General features: G+C 38.4%; 1 protein-coding gene across 1 annotated transcript in view; it reads left to right on the top strand.

The window, feature by feature from the left end:
• The window catches only part of pdlim4 (PDZ and LIM domain 4), a 122072-nt gene that overhangs the window by 102995 nt on the left and 6505 nt on the right, over positions 1–12572 (top strand). The window contains exon 5 of the mRNA XM_034177992.1: positions 226–377. Coding sequence (XP_034033883.1) covers positions 226–377 — 152 coding nt within the window. The remainder of the gene's footprint in view (positions 1–225; positions 378–12572) is intronic.

Here is a 12572-nt window from a genome sequence, read left to right as displayed (position 1 = left end):
TTAAAAATACAGCAGCCAAAGTAGATAATGCGTAAAAGCCAAATTCACATCACCACGTTGTTAGTGTAATACTCTGTCGTAATCCTGGAGCCTTAAAAAGGGAGTTTGTGTTGTCTTTGCTCATCAGTAAAATAAACTGTTTTCTGTCACCTGTCATCAAGTTAATATAGCATTAATCGGATAGCATTGCACTAATTCTGTACTTTGCCCCCTTGCCTCTCTCAGCCCAGAGCCTCCTGTACACGCCACCGTGGGCCATAATGGTTTTGAGTCAGATGTCTACAAGATGCTGCAAGACTACGAGGAGCCCGCCTCTGAACCCAAACAGTCTGGCTCCTTCAAATATCTCCAGGGAATCCTGGAGGCGGAAGATGGAGGTAGGGATTTATTTATCTGTGGGTGTGCTTTTATTTATTTATTTATTTATTTTTTGCTTAGGTTTGCTAGTTTCTGTGCTCCTACACTGATGGTAGAAGAACAAAATGAACATGTGGCTTCAAGTAAACAAATGTTAGAATTCAGAATAAAGGCCACAGTTTTTGCTCACGCACTGAGGTTTGTGAACGTTTGTTTACAAGTTTATTTTTGAATGTCCACAAGATGTCAAAAAAAAAACTATTGATATGAAACTCTAACTTCCACCATGACCTTTAAAACTAATCAAATGTGTGCATCTTGGCTGAAACTCTCTGTAGTCAACAAAAGCCTAGCAGTACGTCTTCTGACAGTCTTTATATTTCTCTGAACTCGGGTTACAAATGAATTGGGTTTTTTTTTTTTGTTTATCCCCTCTGGCTGGGGTAGCTTGCTTTTGGCCTAGTTCACATAGATGTCAGAAATCATGGAAATATACTGACAGAGAATCAAGCCCACATGGTAGCATGGATCCCCTCCATGAAAATATGTTTCATATTCATCTTGCAAAAACTTTCAACAGGGGCCTCCATATGGCTCCAAATAGGAGATTCACTGGTCATGTGTATTTGTCAGAACTAGAAGTGTCATGGATCACAAAAGCCATGGTATGGATCATTTTTCAGATCGACACAAAAAAGAATAAAAGTGCTACTTTGTTTTTTCTTTTTAAAAATGAGTAATAAAAATCAGGAGCTTTTGGTCTGTGGTCATGAATGAAAACAAGGAGTTGAATGTTTTACATATATACATATTTTAAAATAATCTTTGTCAAACTCCTGAGAAGTACAACATAGAAAAGGAGCTTCAGCTTCTTTTTTTCCCCCACAAGAGACAAGGATGTCTAGATTGTCTGAGATGGTGACAGTTTTATTCATAATCCTTTTTGCATAAATACGTTCATCCTACCCACAAGCAGATGCTCAAATGGTTAGAATACTAATTTTTCTGGAGATGTGGACAGCCACCCTGGCTGTGCATATGTTTCGAGTGTGACGCTCTGGTCAGTGTGCTTTCTGCTGCACAGCAAAGAGATAACAACTCTTAATGTCAATGGATTGTTTTTGAGAGGATTGTGCTTTTTTTGCTGCATGATCCACAGAGCAGCTGCATTTCTTCTGTTCAGGCTGATTTTCAAAATTGCATAAAAATGAACGCAGTTATCACATTACAAACGAGTCACTGACACTGAATCACAGTCACATCAACTCAGCAATGAATCCTTGGCTCACATGCTTTCTAAACCCTGGGGAGCGGTCCATACTGATCACAGATCAACTTTGATCCTTTACACCAGTGGATCCTAACAAATTTCACAGGTGAATATACAGTAAGGTTTATGGGCTGTTTATGGAAATTTTGTGGAATTACTGAATGCCTCATTTAATTCTGCACAGGCCCTGTTAAAACCTACAGAACGTGGCCCTCATTGACAATAGACTTTTAATGACTCTGTGGAAAGCAGTGCCACCAGTTGACCAGGAGCTTGACTGTATCAATCATGACTTTAAAAGGTTTGTTGAGATTTAATGATGTAACCATGTATACATTTACCCCTATAGGGATCCTCTCCGTACTACCAGATGCTTCTGATGACATTTTTGTTTTAGTGGCAACAGTTCTAAGCAGATACACAATTCATGTGATTGTCTTGTGAGTTATTGAAATAAGCTGGACGACTGTTAAACGATGTCTCCTAAAGTCAACATAAGACCAGATTTCTTGTTTTGTTTTGGCTTCAGTGTCCTTTGTTAGTGCAGTGTGACCGGGCCTTGCATCGACATTCACACCACTGCAGCACAGAAGGATCTCATTCCTTGTTGGTTAACAACAATGACAACAATATTACTTATCAATATGGTGTGGAATTCACCTCCAGTGGCCATTTCACTCCCTGGAAATCTGACAGCTGAGCTGTTGTTTCTAATGACGCCAAACACGCAAGCGAGAGGCTCCCTAACCGGACGTCTCGGTTTCAAAATGCCGGTGCACCTTGAGAATTGTCCATTACGTTAGCTAGTCTGTTAGCCTGTTTGTATTGTAAATCAACACTGCACTAAATTATAGTTGTCCTGAGTGAAAAGATGAGCCCATGTTGAAAAATATGCATTCCCCTTTAACTACCAACTTTATATCCTCTAAACTAAATATCCAGAAATAATTCTACAGCTTCAAGCAATGATCTTTCATTGTGCCTCGGTTTTGTGTGCATTTCTTCAATTCAACATAAGGAATGATTCCAGACATTGGAAATGGTCTCATTTTGCTCAAGATTCAGTTCAGTCATTACACTTTTCACAAAAGTGAGAGCTGGGCATGACATGTCAGTTCCTGGGTGTCTGCATGTACAACCCCTGGCAAAAATTATGGAATCACCGGCCTCGGAGGATGTTCATTCAGTTGTTTAATTTTGTAGAAAAAAAGCAGATCACAGACATGACACAAAACTAAAGTCATTTCAAATGGCAACTTTCTGGCTTTAAGAAACACTATAAGAAATCAGGAAAAAAATTGTGGCAGTCAGTAACGGTTACTTTTTTAGACCAAGCAGAGGGGAAAAAAAAATATGGACTCACTCAATTCTGAGGAATAAATTATGGAATCACCCTGTACATTTTCATCCCCAAAACTAACACCTGCATCAAATCAGATCTACTCGTTAGTCTGCATCTAAAAAAGAGTGATCACACCTTGGAGAGCTGTTGCACCAAGTGTACTGACATGAATCATGGCTCCAACACGAGAGATGTCAATTGAAACAAAGGAGAGGATTATCAAACTCTTAAGACGGTAAATCATCACGCAATGTTGCAAAAGATGTTGGTTGTTCACAGTCAGCTGTGTCTAAACTCTGGACCAAATACAAACATGGGAAGGTTGTTAAAGGCAAACATACTGGTAGACCAAGGAAGACATCAAAGTGTCAAGACCGAAGACTTAAAGCAATATGTCTCAAAAATCGAAAATGCACAACAAAACAAATGAACGAATGGGAGGAAACTGGAGTCAATGTCTGTGACCGAACTGTAAGAAACCGCCTAAAGGAAATGGGATTTACATACAGAAAAGCTAAACGAAAGCCATCATTAACACCTAAACAGAAAAAACAAGGTTACAATGGGCTAAGGAAAAGCAATCATGGACTGTGGATGACTGGATGAAAGTCATATTCAGTAATGAATCTCGAATCTGCATTGGGCAAGGTGATGATGCTGGAACTCTTGTTTGGTGCCGTTCCAATGAGATTTATAAAGATGACTGCCTGAAGAGAACATGTAAAGTTCCACAGTCATTGATGATATGGGGCTGCATGTCAGGTAAAGGCACTGGGGAGATGGCTGTCATTACATCATCATCAATAAATGCACAAGTTTACGTTGATATTTTGGACACTTTTCTTATCCCATCAATTGAAAGGATGTTTGGGGATGATATCATTTTTCAAGATGATAATGCGTCTTGCCATAGAGCAAAAACTGTGAAAACATTCCTTGCAAAAAGACACATAGGGTCAATGTCATGGCCTGTAAATAGTCCGGATCTTAATCCAATTGAAAATCTTTGGTGGAAGTTGAAGAAAATGGTCCATGACAAGGCTCCAACCTGCAAAGCTGATCTGGCAACAGCAATCAGAGAAAGTTGGAGCCAGATTGATGAAGAGTACTGTTAAGTCCATACCTCAGAGACTGCAAGCTGTTATAAAAGCCAGAGGTGGTGCAACAAAATACTAGTGATGTGTTGGAGCGTTCTTTTGTTTTTCATGATTCCATAATTTTTTCCTCAGAATTGAGTGAGTCCATATTTTTTTCCCTCTGCTTGGTCTAAAAAAGTAACCGTTACTGACTGCCACAATTATTTTTCCTGATTTCTTAGTGTTTCTTAAAGCCAGAAAGTTGCCATTTGAAATGACTTTAGTTTTGTGTCATGTCTGTGATCTGCTTTTTTTCTACAAAATTAAACAACTGAATGAACATCCTCCGAGGCCAGTGATTCCATAATTTTTGCCAGGGGTTGTACATCCCTGCAATTTTCTAATCTAAATTCAAGTTGTTTGTGTGAATATGGTAAGTAAATATTCCCCCTTCTGAAACTGCTCTAGTGATTCCATCCAAAGGAATGGCTTGATTTGCCCTGACTACTTGAGGTCCCCTCTCTAACTGGCATACTTTTCCTTTTATAGAAAGACACAGATGAAGTTAGGACATAGGAAAAAAAAAGTGAGAGGGAACAAGAAAAAAGAACATCAGAGACAGAAAGCAGGAGAAAGAACATGCTTTAAATATCTCGGAGGATCAAGGGAGAAAGGTTTGGTCAGGCAGTTTACTGCAAAAACAACTTCACAAAGGACAATGAAGTGAGAAACATGGTATTCCTCTCTGTTCTGACCACTCGGCATTCCAGGTCTTGAGAAGGCATCATGAGTGATGTTGACGGGAGCAGAGGAGGGCAGGACAGCAAATCATTTCAAACAAAACACACTCACTTTGATTTTTCTTTGCTTATCACGAAAACAAGGTAAAATTTGTCAGTTATAATTATATGCCTGTCAAGTAACCACTACAACAGCAATAAAAACAATCCACTTTATTTATATCCTGACTTCATCCAAGAAATGCAGCACAATGTTTTAAATCTGTTTTAGGAGGACGCTCATTTGAGTACATAATGCAGCCAGGGTCATAAAAGAAAAGCATTTTAAAAAATTTTGCTTTAGTTACACTCCACAATATAAAGAAAAAATGTTTCCAATGTTTACACCTCAAAAATAGCACAACTGACTGATTCTCTGAATTGTTTCTATTTATTATGTGGATCCCTCTCTATTGACTTGCTCACTGTGTGTGTGTGTGTGTGTGTGTGTGTGTGTTTAGACAAGGGTTTGATTTACAGTCTCACGCTACCGGTTGTCTGTGTTAATGTGTTGTACATTGTCCCAGTCCGTTCAGCTGTAAATGGGTACTGGCCTTGTCTGGGGAAGTAACCTGAAAGTAACCTAATCATGGTGTCTAATCAGCATCTTGGTATGGCACACCTGTGAGGTGGGATGGATTATCTCAGCAAAGAAGTGCTCACTATCACAGATTTAGACTGGTTTGTGAACAATATTTGAGGGAAATGGTGATATTGTGTATGTGGAATAAGTTTTAGATCTTTGAGTTCATCTCATACAAAATGGGAGCAAAACCAAAAGTGTTGCGTTTATATTTTTGTTGAGTGTAATAATGAAAGATGCATTATACTTTGTCACAAATCTTTATTTTTCTGATTCTCCTCACAAAAAATTAACTGTATTCATACCGTTTTGAGTAATCCTGGTGAAACAGTAAAAGCAAATCAGGAATGCACATGTTGGCAAAAATAAAGGTCAGATTATTTATATCGGACTTTTTTTTAAATTGAGTTAAAGTTCCAGTGACAACAGGGAAAGTACTGCTGACAGCTGGGAAATACCACAATTGTGGCAGATTTATGAGCTTTGGCAGTGTCTGTGGTGGTGTCTCTCTAGCTTAGCAAAGGATTTTTTTTTCCCCAGTAGCTATGTGCCTTGTCTTAGTGGGGTGTACCATGTGTGCCTGCCTCTGTGTAGCACATCGGGGTCCCCACAGGTGGTGCATGGCTGCTGAAGTTTGTGGGTGAGCTGAGATGGTACTACTCTGGATCTCTCTGCATTGTAGATTACAGCATAAGAACGGGTCTGTTTTTAGTTGTTGTTTCTGAAATAACCAAGTTTGCCTTCTTTGGACAGTCATGATGGAACATGTGGTAAATCATAGCTTCAATTTTGCATTGTTTAAAATTACTGCGTAACAATGTACATTGTTCCAATACATATGTAAGGTTTCAATTTAAGTGCACGGTTTCTGCAAAAAAAAAGTAATGCTATGAGGCTAACACGAAGAACTGGAGATGCTGTACTTTATTGAAATGATTATTACAAAAGAGTGACTCTGTAAGTGAGCACCACTCATGCGATTCATAAATATTATTCCATAAACCTGTACCATTAAGATGGTTGACTGATGGGATACCATTTCTTGTCAAGTATTTGAGTTTGGCCCAAGTCTGAATATCAGTGATGCCAGTAACGCGTTACTCTAATCTGACCACTTTTTTTAGTAACAAGTAATCTAACGCGTTAATCTTTCCAAATCAGTAATCAGATTAAAGTTACTTCTCCAAGTCACTGTGCGTTACTATTATTTTTACATTGTGGGTCGACAGCAGCATTAAACTTGGTCCATGGGCAGGGAGTCGGGGTTCGACTGAACTGCCCACTTTAAGCGAACTGTGAGCTTTTCATCCGCGTTTTTTTGCAGCAGCTACAACTCGTCCTCACCTCTTAAAGTGGAAATCTTCTTGACTGTTATCAGTGCTTTCACTGCTTGTAAAAGGTTGTCAAGTTGAGCCCTTGATAGAGTTGTTAGAAATGATTGACTTATGTTCGGATTGTTTTTTTTTTTTTTGGTTTAAATTTCTCTTGATGTCATTCAGTCTCTTGTCTTTATATTCTGTCACATTTGCATTTTTCCAGAGTATTTGTGAAAAAAAGAAACAAGTCAGATTCACAATTGGACACTTTAAGTAAAATTCTAAAATCATCCCTTATTTGCGTGGCCGCCTTGCTGTCAGGATTCTTAGTCACTGTAGTTGCTCTGTTTTGAAGGTGAAAGCCCCTGTAAACACTATGTTGACTTTTAGGAGCTTTAAAGTTAAAACACAAGTGTCCTTTTACCCAGCATTCCAAGAGGGTGGTGTCTTAAGGACTAGGGTTGAATTTTATATCTTTAAAGCAGCTTCACCAAAAATAGATATGTATGGCAGAAAGTGGCACTTATTGAAAAGATAAACCTGTTGTGGCTGAAATATGAATAACATAAAAAGTTTTTACACATGGGTTACAGTTTGCCACATACTAAAGATGGATATGCAATTTTCTTTGTATGGCTTTAGCAAATGGTTTGAGTCTAGTAGGTAATTATCAATATGACTGTCAGAGAATCTTGACATTATTCTCTATGACCTAGATCCCTCCATATGTAAACTCATCAGAGGTATTATGCCACGATACAGACCTATAAAGTTTTGTGCTCAGAAGTTTAAAACTCTTCTTAGGTTACCATTCTCATGCACACAGACTGAGTCCAGTTGGTGACAGGTCTGAAAACATGACCCCATCACTTTGTGGGTGGTTTAAAAAAAAAAAAAACACTCTGCTGGCGGTATGCAGTCTTCTCTGTGCCTCCCCTTTTAAAGTATCTTTCTGCTGTTATTTATGTTTTGACTTTGTGAGTCCTCTTGCTTTAAATTCCTCTACAGTGACAGGTGAGAGTTTGGAAGGAACTAACAGAGCTGCACTACTGTTTTACAGCATGTCTGGTTGATATTAGTCAGTGTGGAACACATTGTGCAGTGATGAGGTGATATTTGCATTTTGTATTTTATTCATCTTGCCCCTGTCAGATCAAATGTGATGTCTGCTTTTGGCAAGAAACTGAGCCTAACTTATTTCCAAATGTAGTAGTAATTGGTCATCTTTTCCTTGTGTGAGGAAGTCATGAGAGGGCACACATTACAGGGTTTGCATTAGAATACATCATAAGGCATTAGAGATGCTAATCACAGAAATAACTTTTAGCTAATGTCAGCTCTTAAACACACCACAAAGCAGGAGAGGAGTGGAAAGTCAGGTGCCAGATGCTGGGTAATTACTCTGTGGTTGGCAGCAGTGGTATGTGGCCTGTTGGGCCTCCTCTGGCACATAATCACTGAACTTGAGTCATGTCATGTCATGCCGTTCATGGATATGGTTTCATGTGTCCAGACGTCATGGTTTCTCCACAAGGACCACTGGAATGACTTCAAATTCCCAGTATAAACAAGGCCGATGCTTTCGTGCATTCCAGTTATGCATAATAAACATTAGATGGAGCTGATCACTTTCAAGAAACATTGCCAATTCAGCAGCGCTTTGCCACTCTGGTTATTTGTTTCAGTACTTGTAGATAGATTAAAATACAAAATTTGTTAAATGTAGCTGCAGCAATCTTTAGTAGTTATTAGCTGATAAAGTTGGAAAACACTCAAGGCATTTGCATTTTCTTTTTGGGATTTGCCCAATAATTTATTAGCCGATATGAATGTCATTATGGCTCACCGCACCTACAAACAGTGTGAGGTTCTAACATTCATGGAATGTTGGTGAAAGCTCTAAAAGATTCTTTGACATGGGATGTTTTCCCTGCCGGAGTGTCTAGACTGCCTGACAGATGAAATCCTGCTGGGAAATGCCACTCCACAGGATGTTCTGAAGGCATGGAGCAGTGAAAGATGGGGCAAGGGGCATAAAAGAAGTTTGGGATCTATGATGCATGACCCTAAAGCAAAAGTCATAATTAGTCCACCCAGTCAGAATTGTAATTTAAAATGTCTGTAATTACAATGGGACTCATAAGAACTATAATTTACAACGGTTCTAAACATGTTTTGAGGAGTCAGAATTTCTGTTCTGATCTATGACGAACATTTGCTCATCACATAACTTGAATGCTCATTTGAGTCCTTTGTAATACAGTTCTGGCTAATTTAAATGACCATACCAGAAATATGAGCAGGAATTCTTTATAGCCAAGTTGTTACTCATGACAAGACTATGATGGATCTGTGTATTTGGATTTTGGCTAATTTGAATTAGTTATGGAAGTTGACATTAGAGAAATGGTTTAAAGGCAGGAAGTTCAACACTGAGTCAGTGAATTGGCAATTAATGTAGGCTTTGCTGCAGACCTCAAGATTAACAATTAGTAGGGACATTACTGGGAGGTGATGAGACTGAATGATCATACAATCGTACTAGATAGAATGGTAAATGAATGAAGCTATAAGGTAACTTGTTCCCAGTCAATGCACTTTTTCAGATACCCATAACATCTTTGTAAATAATTAAAAATGAACTTATACAGTTGTATGCAAAAGTTTGGGCACCCCTGATAATTTTCATGATTTTCCCTTATAAATCAGTGGTTGTCTGGATCAGAAATTGCAGTTTAATATATCGTACAGCAAACAAACACACTGATATTTGAAAAGTAAAATGAAATTTCTAGCATTTACAGAAAGTGTGCAATAAGTATTTAGACAAAATTAGGCAGGTGCATAAATTTGGGCACCCTTGTCATTTTATTGATTTGAATACATTTAGCACTAATTACTGGAACACAAAATTGGTTTGATAAGCTCATTGACCCTTGACCTCCTTAACATGTGAATCCAATCATGAGAAAGGGTTTTTAAGGTGGCCATTTGCAAATGTTTATCCTCTTGGCATCTCTTCTGAGTGGCAACATGGGAACCTCTTAAAAAAAAAAAAAAAAACTCTCAAATAACCTGAAAACAAAGATTGCTCAACATCATGGTTTAAGGGAAGAATAGAAAAAGCTATGAGATTTCAGCCATCAGTTTCCACTGTGAGGAACATAGTGAGGAAATGGAAGACCACAGGCACAGTACTAGTTAAGGCCCGAAGTGGCAGGCCAAGGAAAATCTCAGATAAGCTGAAGCGAAGGATGGTGAAAACAGTCAGTCAACCCACAGACCTGCTCCAAAGACCTACAATATGATCTTGCAGCCAATAGTGTCTCTGTGCATCGTTCAACTATACAGCACACTTTGCACAAGATGCTGTATGATGCTGTAATGCTTTTCTGCGTACATGCCACAGAGTTGCTTGAGGTATGCTAAGGCACATTTGGACAAGCCAGCTTTATTGTGGAATAAGGTGCTGTGGACTGATGAAACTAAAATTGAGTTATTTGGACATGACAAGGGTCGGTATGCATGGCTGAAAAAGAACACAGCATTCCAAGAAAAATGCTTGCTACCTACAGTATAATTTGGAGGTGGTTCCACCATGCTGTTGGGCTGTGTGGCCAGTGCAGGTACTGGGAATCTTGTTGAAGCTGGGGGTCACATGGATTCCAGTCAATATCAGCAGATTCTTGAGAAGAATGTTCATGAATCAGTGACAAAGTTGAAGTTGCACCGGGGCTGGACAATGACCCTAAACACTGCTGAAGATCTGCAATGTTCTGGAATGGCCTTCTCAGTCTCCAGACCTGAATATTATTGAAAATCTGAGGTGTGATTTTAAGCGGGCTGTCCATGCTTGGAAACCAACAAACTGGAGATCTTCTGTAAAGAAGAATGGTCCAAAATACCTTCAACCAGAATCCAGACTGTCATTGGAACCTGTAGGAAGCATTTAGAGGCTGTTATTTCTGCAAAAGGAGGATCTACTAAATATTCATGTTTTTTTTTTGTTTGTTTTTTTTTTCTTCCTGTTGGGGCACCCAAATTTATGCACCTGCCTAATTTTGTTTAATTATTGCACACTTTCTGTAAATACTAGAAACTTCATTTCACTTCTCAAATACCAGTGTGTTTGTCTGCTATATGCAGTGGTGGGCACAGATAACCAAAAAATTAACTTCAATAACAGATAATCAGATAACTGAAAAGTTATCTTCGATAAAGAATAAAAAAAAAAAAAAAACACCCAAAAATTTATCGGAAGTTACCCGATAACAGATAAATTCCAGTATTATCTCTAGCACATTTACAACTACTAGTAAAACAAATTTAATAGCTTCTAATAATATTAAAAATAACAACAGACCCAAACAATAAGACCATACTTTTTTCTTTCAACAGTTTGCCCCTGCTGGAAACTCTACAGCACTCCGAGCACAGACAGAGGCACCCTGAGACCCAAACCATGAGACCACACTTTTTTTCTTTCAGCGTTCGGCCCTTGCTGGAAGCTCTTGTTTATTACAGCCCTCCCAGCACAGAGGCACTCTGAGAGCAGCCGTAAAGCCAGCCCTGTTTCAGTTATAAAGGTCCGGTCATGCGGAGGTCTTGAAAAATAGTCATATTGACTTATGGTTTTCATTTATAAATAACATTAATACAGATAGAATAACTCCATTAATGTCAATTCTGTCATTTGTACAAAGTTAAAATATAACATCTTTTAATGTTGAATAATGCACTAATTCTGGGGTTTTGTAACAGACAGATCGCAAAGGATTCTGGGTAAAGGTGCCTATTAAACACTGATTGGTTCAGTCATTCATTATGTAAACCAACACGCTAATGTGACGTCTGTTGTGTGTTGGTGTTTAAATGTGCTTTTGTAAAATATTCCATTTTTTTATTTGTAAAAACAGGCATTTTTACGGAGCTCTGGAAGTGTCGTCGCAAATTTCTTTGCATGTTTTTTTTTTTTTGCATTTTTTTTCATTTTTTTTTGCATTCTCTCTTTACAACATTCATTTGATGTTGTAAAACATACTTTACACTGTGCGAGATGATTTTTCATGCAGGAATTTTTTGGACCAAGTTTCAGGTTAATCGTGCGTGCGTCCTGCATCGTGTAGTGTTCATGGAGTATCAAGCTGCGGTCAACATCTGACAACCACCTCCTGATCGCTGATCGTATGGTCGAATGAGAATCAAACCTTGATATATTATTGTGGTCGGCCGTCGTGAGGTTATCCTGCTGCTGAAAGCTACAAGCAGCATCCAACCGTTCGCACTGTACCTGTGCAAACACTGCAGAGCTGTCTTGTAATAATGTTATTATTATTATTATGCAGTTTTGTTTTGTTTTTAAACTTCATTTGTAAAAAAAAAGCCATTTGCAAAGCAAAAATTTGATTTGACAATCATCTTTCTTTCTTTCTTTAATATTTATTTCATTCATTTAAAAGAAAAAACAGAAATAAAGCATCACAATCACCAGAATGAAAAGGAGCAGAGAGAACAAGTCTTATATCTGACATAACCAGGGTCAAAATAAATAGAACACTGCCATCTACTGGTCCCCAGACACTGCTATGAACGCTACTGGCCAGTAGATGCTAGATGGCAGTAGAGGCTTTCAAAACAAATTCTAGATAATCCCTCTGTTCACATTTAAAATTTGTGGAATTTAACAAACGCAATTAAAAAATCAACATCTATAAAGGCAGAGAATATATACGAGAGAGTTTTAGGCACTAGAGTTTAATGCTGTTGTCCTTGGAGCTTGAACAGAGTGTCTGAAATGCATTTGTCCTGTCGTGACGTGCTGAGATTACATCATCCTACCCATCATGCAC

The sequence above is a fragment of the Thalassophryne amazonica genome, chromosome 9, assembly GCF_902500255.1.
Source record: "Thalassophryne amazonica chromosome 9, fThaAma1.1, whole genome shotgun sequence".
In the NCBI taxonomy this organism is placed as follows: domain Eukaryota; kingdom Metazoa; phylum Chordata; class Actinopteri; order Batrachoidiformes; family Batrachoididae; genus Thalassophryne; species Thalassophryne amazonica.
Note: the sequence above shows the minus strand (reverse complement) of the source record. Positions and strands in the feature narration are given on the sequence as shown.